This window comes from Calonectris borealis, chromosome 1, assembly GCF_964195595.1.
Source record: "Calonectris borealis chromosome 1, bCalBor7.hap1.2, whole genome shotgun sequence".
NCBI lineage: Eukaryota > Metazoa > Chordata > Aves > Procellariiformes > Procellariidae > Calonectris > Calonectris borealis.
In genome coordinates this window covers 192,768,718-192,787,016 of record NC_134312.1, presented here as the reverse complement: position 1 = coordinate 192,787,016, position 18,299 = coordinate 192,768,718, and the positions used below count along the sequence as shown (strand labels likewise).

Below are 18,299 nucleotides of genomic sequence, written 5' to 3'. Positions count from 1 at the left end.
GTCTCTTTGAGATTAAAACAAGTTATATTATCCAAAGCCTACTCCAGTCCTTTACAAGGTTTAGTTATAATATGTTTCAATCTCACTTATTAATGCCAAGAGATTATACCGCTAATAATTTTATAATAATTCTTTTGAAAGAAAAAAAGTAGTCTTTAACTCCTGAGCAATTAGTTGTAAAAGCAATGTAAAAGGACATGTGTTCCTATTTTACTTTTCCTCATTCTTCATTATTTTGTTACTTTTAACTGCGATTTCTGGACATAGACTGGATGTTCTGAACAACCAGACCTGTTTGCTTACTCATGGAGCTCTGACCTCAGTCCCAATATAGCATTACCATGTTCTTTAGCGTTAGGGTAATAGCATTAGGGATGTTAGGGTTGGGTGGTAAGATAAGAAGGGAAGACAATGCATTCTTATCTGTTTTGCTGTTTTGTTGAGGGGTTTTGGGTTGTTTTTTTTTTGTTTGTTATTATTATTTTGCAGGATAGCAGGCAAGTTAAGAGAAAGAAAGACAATAACTAGAACTGGTAGCACCAAAAAACCACAAATCCATGTTTGCTCTTGTCATAATAGAAAAGTCTTTGGTGGAGAACTGACTCTTTGTGGTTGAGACACATAGGGCAGAGGAAGGACATGTAACACCCCAAACCAGTATTTTCAAACAGGTTAAATCCAAAATAATATATTAATGGGCTAGTTAAAATCCAACGCACACTTTTTTTCCTTCCATTTTTAAAATAAGATTTGTAAGTTGCTTCTGCTGCTTGCCATCAAGCTTACCTTGGATAGTTGTAGTGTAAGGATATATGAAATGTGAAAGCATCTGGTTCATTGAATTATTTGTTCATTTAATTATCTGGTTAAGGGTTAATTAGTATAACAGAAATAGAAAACAACACGAAAAGTGATAAATTCAACACAGAAACCAGGGTATAATAGAAACAATGATGAAGACCAAGACTCTTTAGCCTCTGACGAATGGGCCATTAAAGGACCGGCAGCAACTGCCTCGAGGAGGGTCAACCTCAACTTTGTAAGTGATCATAAGGAGGGGAAAACATCATAATCATGAGTATTGTGGGATGTTTGAGGGGGTTCATGGGACTCATGGAAAATTCAAAGTTATTATGGGATATCAGAGGGATCTTATGGGATTATGTAAAATTTATTATGGGATGTTTAGGGGAAGGGTAAAGGGTGGGAAGGATCAGGGAGGAACAAGCATGGCAAAATGGAGAGGAAAAGGCAATCAAGGGGCCGGTCTTGTGTAAGCAGGGCTGGTCAGTATGCTTGTGCCTGGGACGGAGACCCCAGGGTCTCCAGGTTCTCCTGGCTGGGCTCCAGTACCCAGGCTGAAAGAATCCCCAGACCCTGGAGGCTGCTGGATTCAGTGGCTCCTGTAACATCCTTAACACAAGAAATAGAAAGACCTGTCTGATCTATTTTCATCATGATCCATATGCACCAGGACAGCCAGAATCCAAGCATTTGTTATGCCTGAGGTAAGTTATTTTACCTTGGATCTGTACCTACCAGAATACTCTTGTAATAATCAGAAATAAAACGACTGATCAGTTACAGTGGCTACTATTTGCTCCAGCATCTAGTAGCGAATACATTTAGGCACACAGCAAAAGAATGTAATAAAGCTTTATTTTACTTCAGGGAGACTCAAATGGTAGGGATAGTGGGAAATATTTATAGAAATGAAAAACGTATGTAAAGTATAAAAGATCCACTGATTTGGAATTGTTGCACTAAATCAGTATTGCTTTAATGTTTGCTATTATGAAGAATCAATGAAGTGTAATCAGCTGTATTACTGCAATTTAATTAGGCATGGGAATCAGATGAACTATTAAAAAACATTCTAGCCTACAGATTTCTCTCAGTGTCTCTATCTCAGATTAAGAAAATCCAAGCTTTTAAAAAATAAGATCATTAGAGGTCAGAATTTTATTTCATGCATTAATCCTTTGGAAAACAGAAGTCCAAGCTAGAATTTCTTAAATGACTGTGGGACAAGATTGGCATTTCAAGAAATAGAAATAGTAGTTGTTAAGAACAGTCTGGAATAGTACCATTCGAAAATAATTTACGAAGGCAGTGAATATGTTGCCTAAAACATTATACTATCAAATATAAAATTATGCAATACATTTCCTGAAGGAAAAAATGCTTATTAGAAGACTTATGAAGTGAGAGACCAATTGAGATATTTTTCCAGGAGTACTTCAGTAGGTCCCTACCTTCATGATAACTTCTTGGCATTACTAAATTGTATTTCAAATGGGCAACAGAATCATTATGTTTGGTTATTGTTCCTGCAAACCTTTCTAACATAATTAATATATTAATGCATTTACTATTCCATTTTGCAGAACAGAATTTAGCAGTGATAGATAGACTAGTTCAATATAACACAGAAGTTTCTTAAGCGTTTGCCATATTTTATATGAACAAGTAACATTTAATTATTAATGGCATTTGTCTTGATTATACAATTCCACAGTTCAGCTGATTTTGGATGTACAGGTTCCAAATGAGATGTCAAACACATTCTGACATGATGATAAGCAGGGATCAAGTGAAGTTTTGGAAATATCAGGGGAACTGTCTTCCTAACTTATTTTTCTGTCTTGATTCTTTCACTTCTGCAGGCACAGAAGAACTTGAGTATTTTTAAAAGAAATGCAGACATCCTCTGATTCCAGTTGAATATCTATATCAGTGAAGCAAACTCATGGATTTTTAACTGTCATAGAAACCAATACTCATGGTATCTCCATTTTGGATTCTTCATGAAAAAGAATCTGAATGTCAAAGTTCTGGGAGTCATGCATTGCTATTAATCTTATGTTTCAGTATCTACTTATAATAGCTATTTTTTGAAGAAACCTTTCTATAGAGGTGCCTGTAGTATTTTATAGGTGTTTAAACACATAGCCTCCTTTTTCTGTCAGACACAATTAAAGCTAATTTGAAGTATGCTGTATATATTTCTCATCCTATTATTGAAGAGCTTTTCAGAGCACAACTACTGGAGACTATGTCTATTCAGGTGCAAAAGGAAAAAAAGTTTCCTTGGATCTTGCTATAACAGATCTGTGCTATTTTAAATTCTGATACTATCAAACTATAACAGCTACTCAAATTCATCTAATTAAAAATATAAAAAAAAGAAGAGACACTGTAGAACAAAAAAAGATAAGCAGCAATTTGTCTCAGTTAAAAGGATGAATTTCAGGCTATTATCTATCACATTTCTACTACTAAATATGCTTAAATATTCTCCAGCACACTCACCTCTTTTTGACGGTACTTAATTGCCAGTTTCAATCTTGCAAGATCATTACCGCTTTGTTCTTCTATCAAGCTATTATCATCTCTGTAATTAAGAATAATTTCCAATTCCCTGGAACTCCGTGTCTGATCCAGGAGATCTTTTGCAAATTGCTTGCATTGCCGTGACAGTTCCTCATACTCCGACTTAAATTCATTTTCAACTTTACTCAGTTCCTGCAGCTCCCAGCTCAGTTGAAAAGCAGTAAGGAAAGGATCCTCACTGGACAAAGCAATCAAAGATGGGCTTGCCAGAGCCTTGTAGATATTGAGTCTGGATCGAGAGTGGCGGAGGCTGTCCACATCTGAACTTGAGACACATTCGACGCAGTTACAGCGGACCTCATGTGGCCTGGGCACGGAGACCCCTTTCTGCACAAGGAGCTTTATGATTTCATAATTGTTGGTGTGGGCAGCCAGAATAATGGGTGTGATATCTGGTGTAAATTCCGAAAACTGCTTGTCCAGAAGCACTGGTGGCACCTGTGAAAAAAGGCAAAAACCCTTACAGGACTTTTCATTGAACAAGAGCTATGGAAAATTAAGCTACGAATAGTTTACCAGTACCCTTACTGATGGATCTTTGCTTCTGGCCAGAGTTGAAGGAAACACTTAAAACGGAACAATTCAATTAGCTAAGATAGCCTCTTTCCAGTTGCTAAAAACAGGGTGTGATTTTTCATAAAACCTGATTGTATGTAAACAGCCCATGGGTGACGATTCGTTAGAGCAAATGATTAGATAAACAAGGAAGAGTCAGACACAAACGCTCCTGTTGGGTCCCTTGAAGTGCCAGCTGTGAGTAAGACGGAAATGCTTTCCTGTCTCTCACTGGTTAAGCTCAGTTTTACAGGGAAGAGAGAATCATGGGGGCATAATTGTGATTCTCTGAAGGAAGCAGTGAACAGGACACAGACAAGTTAGGGTTATAAAGTTGTCGTGGTTTAACCTGGCAGGCAGCCAAACCCCACGCAGATGCTCACTCACCCCCCCCTCCCTGGTGGGACAGGGAGGGAATCAGAAAGGTAAGAGTGAGAAAAACTCGCGGGTTGAGATAAAGACAATTTAATAGGACAGAAGAGGGAAAATAATAATAATAATAATGATAATGATAAAACATACAAAATGAGTGATGCACAATGCAATTGCTCACCACCCGTGCTGACCGATCACCAAGTAGCGACTGCTACTTCCTGGATCACGACTACCATTCATATACTGAGCATGATGTCACATGGTATGGAATACTCCATTGGTCAGCTGGGCTAGCTGTCCTGGCTATGCTTCCTCCCAGCCTCTGCGTTTGGCAGAGCATGGAGGCTCTTAGGGCACTTAGCAACAACTGAAAACATCAGTGTGTTATCAACGTTCTTCTCGTACTAAACCCAAAACACAGCACCAGGAAGAAATTTAACTATCCCAGCCAAAACCAGGACAAAAATAAAATGGGCAAGAAAGTGAGAAAGAAAAGATATGTTTTCTTAAAGAGAGGGTTGGAAATATGACTGTGTAGAGAAACAAAGATACCTGCTGCAAAGAGCTTAACGTCTTAAGGCTCCGTTCTACATTCATGTGTGCAAACAAACATACTCTCCTTATAGGAAAACAGGACAGTTGGTAGAACAAGGGCCCCAAGAGAGCATTTTTAAAGCCTCTTTTGGTGTACATTTCTGTATTTTCAGTCTTCTGGTGTGTTTCTATATTTTATCAGAAGACTGTAACGTTTTTCATTTTAAGCTTGTTTCTTTATTTTACAATACCAGACTCTAAAGTCTTTCCCAGATCAAGACAGATCATTAGACTAGTATGATGAAGCCGTATAAGTATAATTAGCTGATGTCAATCAAAAAAATGGTATTGGCATCATCACTTATGGACTGCCTCTGGTCCATAGCTCAATAACCAAGTACAAACTAAATCCACATCAGTGAGGTGCTCTGAGTGATGCTCTTTTAGGAGGAAGAAAAAGGGAAAACATTTGACTAAAAGTTTTCTGAAATTTCTAGGGAAATAGATGGTCACTGGAGGGAGGAAAAAATGTTTGATAGAAGTCTTATGACAGAAGAATGACCTTGTTGCCAGGTGGAAAAAACACAAATAGCTAAGAAGAGAAGTTAATAGGAAACAGGTAAAGCATGTGAGAACAGTGTAAGAATGAGTTGAAATGAGCTATGTTTAGAGCCTTGGGAGAGAACGAAGCAGAGCAAAAAATGAAATGCACAGAATCAGACAGAAACTCAGTGGAAAAGAAAACTAGAATGAAATTAAGCTGAAAAGAAATGGTAGTCTGTGGATCTAAATCCATAAATAAAACCAGTAGATCATGGATTTTTTTCTCCCTCTTTGTAATGAAGACACTGTGTATTTTGTACATTTTTTAGCTGTTCTGCATGTAAAACAGCTCATGTTTGTTCAATGGGACTGCGTCCATGTATAAGAGCTGCTATGTGTGTGGGCTGTAAAACATGGGCCTGAAGCACTAATTAGCTGAATGAGAGAATTACTTTGGGAGGTGGCCACTTATTCATGTAAAATGGGGCGGAAAGTCAAGACTGGAGATCCGGCGTTCGGGATTGTAATCACACATCCCTAGGGAAACAATCCCTGCCTAGCCATAGCATATTGCTGTCCTCAAGAAGCTGTGCCAGATTCTGAGAAGGTATGTGGAGTCAACGGGCAGAAATCCCTTTTCTCCCTTCCCACACACTCAAACATGCACGCTCAGCTTGGCACTGGGTAAGGCTGGCACGCAGTCCGTTTTAGAATGGGGCTGTGGGATGCCTGAGCTGGCCCACCCACCCTCACAACCCCACGCAGAGGGAGCAGCTGTCCTCACGTGGGCTTATGGGAGATGTTTACAGCGGTTGTGAGCTGAGCAGCTCCTGAGCAAGTTCTCTTCTGCTTTCCTCTTCTTTATTCTGAGGTACAAACGAAATAGTGTAGCGTGTGCAGGCATAGAGAGAAATATGGGTTTAAATTACTCAGGAAGTAAGGAACCCAGCTGAGAATATATTGAAGGTACATATGGATGGGGGAGACACTCTTCTACAAGAACAAGCAGGTCTGTGCCCGATCTCAGCTGCAGTCAGGACAAGAAACACAACCTGGGTATTTGTCTTCTCAGAGGACTCTCTGGCTATGTCCCTGCTGCTCTGTCAAGTCTCTCGCAATGCTAGAAACCTGCAGGGCACCTCTGGTCATCTGTCACCTCCAGGCTGAACACTGCACAGAGCCCTCCCAGGGGTGCCCATGTGCCCAGATCGCTTCATTATTCCTGTCCAGTGTGGACTGGGGTGGACTGGGGCTTGAAATCCATATCTATTTTCTCACCTGTCTGTAGTGTTAGTGGGGAAAACGAGACCCATTTCTAACCCCAAACCTCACTGGTTATTGTAGTCTTAGATTTATCTTCTGTTTTACTTACAAAATATATAGAAAAAAAAAGAGAGCACACATGTGCACACACACACTTTTCCTGCTCTCCAAATTGCAACTGTGGTCGATGCTTTTGGGGCTAGAAAGAGATTAAAATGGCACTAGAGGCTCAAACTTTGCATTAGCAGAAGTGAGCTTTTGGGCTACCATAGGTCTGAAAAAGGTTTAGACGGAGGGATGTGTTGTGCTCTGACAGTGTCCACCACAACTCGTCCCCCTCAGCCCCGGGGTCAGGGTACCAGGGAGTAGAGGAGAGAGCGGCAAGGGCAGAAGACTCAAGGATACAAAGCTATAACTCCAAACTCACCAACTGCTCAGAGTATTCCTCTGTCACTTAGCATGTTATTATCTTTGTACTTTCTGACAGTAGTAAACGAATATTTGCTTCAAGCCCTGCCAGAACTGAAGGCTATCTTAACATGTCATTAACCACAATCTCCTCTGAAAAATTAACAGAGAGACAGCTTCAAACAACATGGCATTACAATGATTGACTTTTACATGGGGTCCATTAAGTCAAAAGCTGCTTGTTTTTCTCATAGCTTATCAAAACCTTTCATCTTAAGGCAACTCAGCTACAAGTCTAATGCACAGATTTTGGAATTCATACCATCAGAATTTACCCAAATATAGAACTGTGTATTAAATAATTTCAGTCTTAACTTACAGAAACATTTAAACTCAAAGGGCAAACCCTAAGACTGCAACTTTAATTACATCATGAGTTTAGCCCCTGACCCTTTACCTCCTGTTTTAAGATTTCCTACTCATTTAAACCAAAGATGTACAGAATGCCAAACCAATAAGGTCAAATTATTTCCTCATCTGGATCATAATGAAGTACTTATCTTTTGAAGTTCTGAGTGCTCTCATGGCACTCAGAATATTTCAACATTTAACTGTTGACCTAGAGTACTTGCTCTGGAGTCACCAGACTCATGATGAATTTCACTTTCAAACTACTGAAAAATAATTCTTGTTAAAGAAGCCAAAACAAATAACCAGGATATACTGATATTAGCCACACAATCTAAATCTTTGACAGAACACTCACAGAAAAGATATGAATCTTCCTTAAATCCTGGGAGGATGGAAAGCTACTAGGTCTTACAGTCACTGACTGTGACTCCCCAAGGCTTAGCAGTGGTATGAATATATTATACACTTTGGAGTTAATATGTCAAGTGTGAGGCTGCTTAAACTTAGAAAGGTCAAATGATTTTTGCCTTCTTACATTTTGTTGAAAATTTTCTATTTCAACACTATTTATAGGGCTGAGCAAAGCAGTTTGGTGATTGTATGCACATCTGTATGGAGATAAATAGGCAAAAAGAAAACAAAACAGAATAGAAGAAAGCATAACTCAAAGTCTGTACTCTTCAGTGCTCAAGGACATGACATCTTTTGTTGTATTCCTTTTGCACTTACTGTAAGTGGGAATGAGTCAGTCGGAATTAGATATCTAACAATTTTTTTAGATACCAAGAAGAACAACCCTCTTCAATATGTGTTTAAGTTCTCTGACTGGTCTGTGTGAAGAGAAGACCCTTTGCTATGACAGAAAGAGAAATCTAGGCTAAGTTAATGTCAGTTAGGTCTGAGACATTTTCTGTCCCTATGACATCAAGGTAGAGAGATCAATTGTTGATGATCTGTTAGATATCCAGGAAACAGAAAAAGATAAGTCAGTTTGGAAAGGGAGGAACCAATACGTCCACGTCTCCATCTAGATGTCTCATAATGGCTCTTATTACTGCAATATCTTAACAGAGAGATTGAAAACTGCAGTGCCCATTTACCTGCTTTTTAAGTGCAAGAGCTCAGAATCTACATAAAGCAACTTATTTCTTTGGGCAAATGGATAGCTTGCTTGGTTCTTTGCCTATTTATTTACAATTATTTTGCCTTTTGCTTGTAAAGGAGATCAAATCCTGCAATGGCTACAAGTAGTTAGGTGAATAAATGTCATGTCAATCATGACAGCATGACTGGAGGAAAAACCTAAAGCAAAGGAGAAAAAGGATGTGTAACAGATAACAAGATGAATACATATGTCATCTCATGCAGTACCACATTATACAAGGAAATTAATACTATATAGGTGTGTCATCAAGTTCATAAGTTGCTTCAGCACTATTGCTCTACAGCTGTCATCAGCCAAACACCTTGAAAATGCTGAACTCTGTATTTCAGTACAGCCCACAGCGTACAAGTTATCCCTATGCATATACAGTTTTCTGATTTACATTCTGCTTTGTTGAGTTGTTCTCTTCTTTGGTTTCATATTATTATATCAGTTGAAGTAGATCTGATTATGATTATCAAAGTAGTTTCACGAGGAAGGATTCAAAAAATCCTCCTACCCCCAACTCCTTTCACATGCACTAAGTCACTGATAAACTACCAGGTAACTTGAATAACTTGCAGATAAAACTTCAAGATAATTTGAATTCAGTTGTCACACCACTGAAGGGGTCTGTACTTTCAGTCTATCCTGAAAGTCGTGCTGAAACTATCCTCACAAGACTGCACAAACTGCAGGCCTGCAACGGTAGCCCCAGATTTGGCCGAAAGTCCTTTTCCTTGTCCCAGGGTGCTCGCTGTACATTGCACAGCTGGCATGTTGTTTGGCCATTGAGCATGTAAGGCAGGCAAGTGGATGGAAGTTGCCAAGCTGAGCTCAGGGACAGCATTATTTCAGAGCAGTGTGTGTGATACCAGCCATGCAACACCCATCTGTTATATTGTCATTTTCTGCTTTCCACAGGCAGCTTCCCTGGCCTCCCCGGAAAGGGTTCAACTTGTTTTTTGTCCTTGGACTCACTACATTTCCTAAAGGTAAGCACAACACTCTTAATGTGCTGCTGAAGTATCTTCTCTTCTTTTGTAAAATTCTGCCTCCATGTCTATTCTTTTTTGTGGGGAACAGATGTATCCACAAACCTCACCCTTGCTCTAAGGCACTGTAAGTTAACTGACAACAGTCTGAGGACTAAATGTAAATGTATGAGTGTGCAATGAAATTTTTTAGAGATATTGTTAACTTCTTAAGAATGCACACTTCGAATACTAATTAAACATCTGAAATGCTACCTGTCTAAGTCCAGCAGATAAGATTTCATTACAAATTGTGTCCTTTAACATTTTCACACCCACAGTTCAGCTCAATGCTGTCAAGCTGTTTAATGCTCATCTTCCAGATTTTTTTTCTCTGGAATCTAAACACAAGCAACAGAGATGATAAAAATGGGGCAGTACATATTTGAGGTTAAGCGATGCTTATATTTTTGGGTCTTAAATAAAATACTGAATCTTAAATAAAGTGTGTTTAAAAAAAAAAAATACTAGTTCTTATATAAAATATATTAAGAACTCAAATTTAAATTCTAAATGCTAGACACATAAGGCCATAAAACCTCCCTCTTGTGCTAAATTATAGGATGTGGTTCACAGCAGAATGAAAGGACTGACTAGCCAAAATGAAATCCTAACCACAAGTTGAGACACTGTGGTGGGAAGGTTTCTTTGGGCTGCAGCTTTGAGATGGAAGTATCTTCTGTCAAATTCTAAATGATATTATGAATGGAAAAAGTGGTGGATTCTTGAGGGTAAAAACCCACATAAATCTGACTTCAGGCAGTAAAAGCTGGACAACTTATCTGCACCTCCGGACACGGGTTTTGTAACCAGTTCTGCCAGTAACTCTAGGTTGCCTACGCAGACCAACTCTTTCTGCTTCTTTTCTCAGCTGGGTACACTCTTTTGAGCAAATGTTTTATTAACCCAGGATATAATTCCAGTTATGAATTAATGCCAGGAAGATATGGCAAAAAATAGTATTTTAAAAATCAGATATTTCTGTGTGGATGTATTTTTTTTTTAATTTTGAAACCTTACTTTATTCCAAAATTTGCCTATCCTTTAACAATGAAAAGGACCAATTCCCACAACATTTTGTTTCAGGTCAAATTATTGTGATTATACTATTTTATTATCACAATTATCACATAAAATTATACAATTTTATTATCACAATATTATAAAATATCCCTAATATTTTCTTATGAAAATATTGTATTTCAAGTCAGCCAAGAAAGGTGTCTAACAGAGAGGAGCTTTGATAAGCAACCCAAAACAGATGATACCCAACTTTAGCTATGTAAAATTAAGTAAGGTAAACACTCCCCTTAGCATACAGCCCAACAGAATTTATTCAGCAGACACAAGCCATATGCTGAACTAGCTCAAAACTTGATGGCTGTGCTATCTCATGCGAATACTAACACCAACCCACAGCTAACCATAGCTCGTGCCTCCTAACCTGCACTGCTGGGATACAAGATGGATATTTTTCAAAAGAACTGGCCAATTCTGGCCAATTTTCCAGGGTTTGTGAGAAGAAGGTATGAACAGTTAATGCTGAATGTGTTCCCTTTAGGAGTTTACTTTTTGTCTATCTCCTATTGGTAGGGCAGGGAGCTGCCATTTTTGCCTCCTTGCAAGTCCTTCTCAGCATATACCACATGGGCCATAAATATTTCCGAGGACTGGGCCTAAATGTCCTTATTTGCTGCTAATATGCATTATTGTTAGCAAAGGATAACTCCCCCCCAGTTAGTTAGAATAGTGTTTTATGTAATATCATGTCCATTTATTTTGCTGAAAATTCACTTTCAGCTTTGCTGGGACATGACTAGGAACAGGGATGTTACCATAGCTAATACAAAATCCCTGTCACATTTAACGAGGCTTCAGTGCTTGTCTTTTTGTGTACATGGGAATTTTGCAAAGTTAAATTTACAAATTTGAGTTATTTTCATTCTATTTTTTTCCAAGAACAAGCTGAGTTTTCAAAACCTCGGAGTTTTTTATCTTTTTTTATCAGTTATACTTAACCTACCCTAAGATGTGAGATCTGAGCCAATGGATTTCTAATGCTTTTTCAATTCGTGTGTCACAATAGTCACAGCATGGACTGATGACTTCCAGTCTCTGTGCCAGCCACATTGCACAAAAGGCATTAATGTTATATAGTAAGAAAAAGAATTACAATAGCATTTAGTAATTCACTGAAACCAACATCACTTTTCTAAACAATGAGGATGACTTGCGTAACTGCATGATACAAATAACAGTATATACTAACACATCTGCAGAACATTCGAGCCAAACAGTGTAAAAGGGTTCAGCAACAGAAGCACTGGATGGCAGGAAGGAACTTGTCAGAAGGTCTTCTTTGCCTCCCGGACGACTGGAGGCTCGCCAATGTGACGCCGATCTATAAGAAGGGCCGGAAGGAGGATCCGGGGAACTACAGGCCGGTCAGCCTGACCTTGGTGCCAGGGAAGATCATGGAGCGGTTCGTTTTGAGGGTACTCACGAGCCATGTCCGGGACAACCAGGGGATCAGGCCCAGCCAGCACGGGTTCATGGAAGGCAAGTCCTGCTTGACCAACCTGATCTCCTTCTATGAGCAGGTGACCCGCCTAGTGGATGAGGGAAAGGCTGTGGATGTGGTCTACTTGGACTTAGGTAAAGCCTTTGACACCGTCTCCCACAGCATTCTCCTAGAGAAGCTGGCGGCTCACGGCTTAGACAGGTGCACTCTTCGCTGGGTAAAAAACTGGCTGGACGGCCGGGCCCAGAGAGTTGTGGTCAACGGAGTTAAATCCAGTTGGCGGCCGGTCACGAGCGGTGTTCCCCAGGGCTCAGTACTGGGGCCGGTCCTGTTCAATATCTTTATCAATGATCTGGACGAGGGGATCGAGTGCTCCCTCAGTAAGTTTGCAGACGACACCCAGTTGGGCGGGAGTGTTGATCTGCTGGAGGGTAGGAAGGCTCTGCAGAGGGACCTGGACAGGCTGGATCGATGGGCCGAGGCCAATTGTATGAGGTTCAACAAGGCCAAGTGCCGGGTCCTGCACTTCGGCCACAACAACCCCAGGCAACGCTACAGGCTTGGGGAAGAGTGGCTGGAAAGCTGCCCAGAGGAAAAGGACCTGGGGGTGCTGATTGACAGCCGGCTGAACATGAGCCAGCAGTGTGCCCAGGTGGCCAAGAAGGCCAACGGCATCCTGGCCTGTATTAGGAATAGTGTGGCCAGCAGGAGTAGGGAGGTGATCGTGCCCCTGTACTCGGGACTGGGGAGGCCGCATCTCGAATACTGTGTTCAGTTTTGGGCCCCTCACTACAAGAAGGACATGGAGGTGCTGGAGCGTGTCCAGAGAAGGGCAATGAAGCTGGTGAAGGGCCTGGAGCACAAGTCTTATGAGGAGCGGCTGAGGGAACGGGAGTTGTTTAGTCTGGAGAAGAGGAGGCTGAGGGGAGACCTCATCGCGCTCTACAACTACCTGAAAGGAGGTTGTAGCGAGGTGGGTGTTGGTCTCTTCTGCCAAGTAACTTGCGATAGGACGAGAGGAAATGGCCTCAAGTTGCGCCAGGGGAGGTTTAGATTGGACATTAGGAGAAATTTCTTTACTGAAAGAGTGATCAGGCCTTGGAACAGGCTGCCCAGGGAAGTGGTGGAGTCGCCATCCCTGGAAGTATTTAAAAGACATGTAGATGAGGCCCTTAGGGACATGGTTTAGTGGACATGGTGTGTTGGGTTGACGGTTGGACACGATGATCTTAGAGGTCTTTTCCAACCTGTATGATTCTATAAGTCTATGATTCTATGATTCCTTGAATCCTAAGTACGGTAACTACACCTAGATCAATCCCCACAGATATTTGACCAATCTGTTCTTAAAGCCCTGCAGTGGTGGGTGGATACGTTGCACCATTTCCAGACAATGTTTCTGATATTTAATTTCTTTTACCTTTGTGCAGTTTAAGCCTATAATGTCTTCTTCTATAAAATGTGGATACAGAGAATACATTATTTCTTTACTATAGCTTCAGTTTTCTCTTTTAAATATTCTTATTCCTTCAGACTTTCCTTACGGGGAATATTTTCTAATTTTCTGACCCTTCTTATTTCTTTCTGCACATTCCTTACCACTTCTAAGTATAACAGAGGACAAATTCACATATATCTTATCATCTGTGCTCCTTCTGATGTGACCACATACAATATTGACTTTTGCACAATAATATGATATTGTCCAGTCTCTTAGTCTTGTTGTAATCCCCCCTGCAGAACTGTTATCTTAATCGTTTTCAATTCATAGAATCATAGAATAGTTTGGCTTAGAAGGGACCTTTAAAGGTCATCTAGTCCAACCCCCCTGCCGTGGGCAGGGACATCTTCAACTAGATCAGGTTGCTCAGAGCCCCGTCCAACCTGACCTTGAATGTTTCCAGGGATGGGGCATCTACCACCTCTCTGGGCAACCACTGTGCCAGTGTTTCACCACCCTCATTGTAAAAAAATACTTCCTTGTATCTAGTCTAAATCTACCAATTCCAATATATACTTAGTTGATTATTTCTGCTTACTTAGAACCTTACACTTTTTCTTACTGAACTGTTTTATTTTTTACAGAAATAATTTCTCGTTTGCCAAAACCATCCTGAATTCTAATTGTGTCCTGCAACAGCCTTGTGATCCCCCCAGCTTTGTGTTGTCTACAGATTTAACATGCCCTCTGTCTATTTAATCCTAAATGTCACGAATTAATATACCAATTGGGATAGACACCTGCAGAATTGCTCATTTCTGTTTGATTCATTCATCCTGAGTACTGTTGGCAACTACTCCGAGTGTGGTTTTCTTTCACTGTATTTTGAGTGACAGTTTGTGAAACCTTACAAAACTCAAGCTATATGATATGTACTGCTTTTCCCCAACATACAGAGCTTGCTATCTGCTGATGAATGAAAATTATATTGTTATGACAAGATTTGTTCTTGACAAATCCTGGTAGGCTGCTCTTCATGCTATTCACGTTTTCTTCTAGGTGCTTACAAGCAGAATGTTTGATTATTTTCTTCAGGATCCTCCGTGGTGTGAAAAAGTATAGATTTCTTTTTTTTTAGAAAAAGGAGAATAGATAATGGAAAGGAAATGCTGTAAAATGAGTTGATAACAGTTTCCAGATAAAATCAGAGGAAAAGATACTTGATTTGATAGATTTGGGACATACATTTGTTGTGTGTGACTGATGACAAAAGGCTTCAGCACTTTATTTCTTTTTTTTTTCTCCTCCCTGTATCTCTGGGAGTTGATCCAAAACACAGCCTGTACACAAAAGTGGTCATTTTCAATTAATGTTTTCCTGTGAGCATTATTAGTGGATGCATATGCCCTTCCTTCAGTCAATGTCAGTAGCTTGAGCAAGGGTGGGAAATTACTAAAAAGTAGACAATAAAAGACTGTCAGGATATTGTGAATTTGCTTCCAGCTCTGAAACTCATACCTGCTCTCTCACCACATATCTTTTTGAAACTAGGTAGAGAAGACTTTTTCAAGTAAGAATTCTGGGCATTGCTTCAGTGCTCATAAGGAAAAATGACAAGCAAACAGTGTTGTTTTCACTCAGGGACAGTGAAAGAAGAAAATGGTACGGAAAAATATGAGAGCTAAGAAAGAAAAAAGATCTTATTATGGAAATGATTAAAGGAGAACTCGAATTATTTCTGTCGCTCATAATAAAGCTTATATATGCCTCTCTCAAAGTTTGCATGATGAGCAAAGCCAATATTGAAACTTCCTGAATGTTCAAAGTAGACCTACTGGGGTCCTTCCCAACTGAATGTTTTTAAATGGATGCATAGATACTTTTCTCAAACACAGAATGGTTCATAAAGGCAAATAATTTTAGTGAAGTTTATGCCTGACATTCCATTTCCTGAGAACCCGTGTCTCTGGTCTGATTAGAAAAATGGGGGAAAACTCTTGCTTTTCCCTGTTTTTTGCCTTCTCCCAAAATGGTTCCAATACTTAGCTGGGGAGGCAGGAGGAAATTGGCTTGCTTCTCCAGTGGGGTCTTGGGAGAAATGTTAGCTAAAAGAGTTCTTAGAATCTGAGCTTGATCCTTTGTTTTTCCCTGAGCTTCATGGATCTAGAAACAAGAAAAGGCGTCCCACTGGCTAAGGAATAAGAAAGACCGTTTTTGAAAAGGAGCTTTTGCAGAAAGAACAATAACAGATTGGTGGCCTCTCTAGGTATCAACAAACTGTTTAGGAGATACGAACGTCTTAGAAGGAAGGGTGGGAATTAGCTAAACTTCTTTACAGCTGATTGCAATTATTTAGCATTGCAAAGTAATTTGCAATATCTTCATGGCTGGAAAGTAAATTTCATTTCTGAGAAAATTAAAAGGGTTATACTCTCAAAGAACAAAGTGGGAATCAGGCAAATTTGCAAAACATTTAAAGAAAAATGCTTTATATATTTTCAAAATATTATGAGAAAGGAATACAAAAAATATGTCCAGGACATAGAAACCCCATAAATCTGCAGAGGATGCAGAGAAATGTCATCGTAAGCTGTTTCATAAGTATGTTATTCTTGGTATGTTATTCAGCGGTTTGTTATTTAGCAGCAGCTCTAGTTTTTGAACCACACTGTAAGTTTTCCAACTTTCACAGATGAAGAAAAGAACTAATTTCTGAAGCAGATAAAGGAGACCAAGGCTCATGCAACTATGCTAGCAGTGAAAAATGGAACTTCCTTTGAAAGGCAAAGGATTGACAACTGAATATTATTACAGTTTAATGATATTCTCAGCTGTGTTCAATGCCTTAACGATAGACACTTTAAGGTCCTCCCTGCATATAAGAATCAATAGAACAATCCTACTGCTTATGAGGTTTTGGGAAGATGTAGTGCTAAACAACAGAAGATTGCTAGAAATCAAAAATTTCCTTTTGAATTTCCATTGCAAAGTGATCAACGGAGAAATGGGAGGGGTGTGCGTTATTAAAACTTGTCCTGTCCAGTGAAAGACCAGAAGCAGAATAGTTTTAAAGGTAGTTTAGGGTATATTGCTAGAAAGAAGCCTTTGAAACTGGTGCCAGGGAGAATGGATTGGTTCAAATCCTTTAATACTGTTAGTTGTTCTTGTTTCAGGTTAGTCTGGTGTTAGTGTTGTACTCCTCTTGAGCTTAATGATTGCAGATCTTGATCTGTACACATCTTATACATACAGTACGTACTTGTAATGAAGGGGTAAAGAGGTATTCCTAATGTGCTTTAGGATATGGAAAGTTTTTTCTTTGAGCTTATGTAAGTATATTTTTATTCAATTCAGTGCACAGTAGTAACAGAGGCTTAATAAGCAGAAGTTTAAATGCGCAGGGAAGAAAAATTTCATCTTGTCAGCCAGCTTGTTTGTACTGACAGTTAATGTCACAAACCTAGTTGGTAGCAAATAAAATGGTGGCAGACTTTTTTGCAAATATTCAGCTGCATCTGGGCAGTACACAATATGAAGTGTAAGGCTTCGAGGGTAGATATTTCACGCTTCCCTTTTTTTCTGCCAGAAGGCCTCACACATTGTGACAAGCCCGTAAACTTCGATAATATTTTATTACCAACCCTCATTAATGTTTTAGTACTTGAATTGAAAGGGGAAATAATTTTGCCTTCTGCCAGTCTGGGGTGAAGATGTGGAAGATATTGACCCTGGCACTGGCATAAAGGACAATTAAAACACTTCTGTCAGTACAATATGTGACGTGTATCCTCCATCCAGAAAACAACTGGTAAATTGACAGGCTAAATTGGTAGACTTCTAAGAAATGTAAACCTCTGTAATCACGTTAATGGACTCTGTCAGTCACCCCATTGTGGCTTTTGAATTTGTTGGGCTGTTCCAGCTGGATGTTAATAGGAAGGAATATTAGAGATACTAAATTCCTGCAGGTTTCCTAAAAGAGATGGATGATTGAGATCTGAAGAAAATTCTGGAGTGTGAGATCAACGATATTACTAGATACCAGAGAACTCATACAAAAAGAGGATATTACGAGGGCATCAGCCTCTTCAAAAGCTTTGATGAACATTCGTAACATTAAAAACAGAGGAAATTCAATCACGATGCATACAGCTGTGTAGAAATCAGATTTCATAAATTTCACTGCTCACAGAACAATTTGACAAGGGATGCCCTATGACAAGAGCAAAGTTGATGGTGGACCGTTGAGGGCCATACATGAGCAAGCTTCTCGACAGTGAAGCAGTGCAGATGGAGGACAGGCAGGCTGCCCTGACGCAGGAGACACCTCTGCATAGACCCCTGGCTCTACTGCTACATGGCATTCAGCTTCAGGCATCTGAATCGGGAGCTGACTCCCACCTCTTACATACATATATATGTACACATATATTTATATATAGCACAGATCTTCTCAATCTGTTTTATCAAGGGCAAACCCATTAATTGTCCCCTGAAAGGCTGCTCTAGGCAGAGAAGTTACTGGTTTGTTTATATTGCTCCTTTAATGTTTATATATTTGTTAACTTCATAAATTAAATGGCATAGCCAAATGTAAAGATAATTGGCTATAGGGATTTCTAGACCTTGGAAGATAAGACTACCTCAATTGAAAAAGGTTCCATCTGTTGAACCTCT

At 39.6% G+C, this 18,299-nt stretch overlaps 1 protein-coding gene across 2 annotated transcripts in view; it reads right to left on the bottom strand.

The window, feature by feature from the left end:
• Window positions 1–18,299, bottom strand: part of TRPC4 (transient receptor potential cation channel subfamily C member 4) — a 102,543-nt gene that overhangs the window by 73,301 nt on the left and 10,943 nt on the right. Inside the window, exon 2 of one of the 2 annotated variants that reach the window (XM_075139746.1) lies at window positions 3,313–3,831. The exons of the other annotated variant lie outside the window; for it this stretch is intronic. Within the exon in view, the coding sequence (XP_074995847.1) occupies window positions 3,313–3,831 (519 nt within the window). The remainder of the gene's footprint in view (window positions 1–3,312; window positions 3,832–18,299) is intronic. 2 annotated transcript variants of the gene reach the window in all.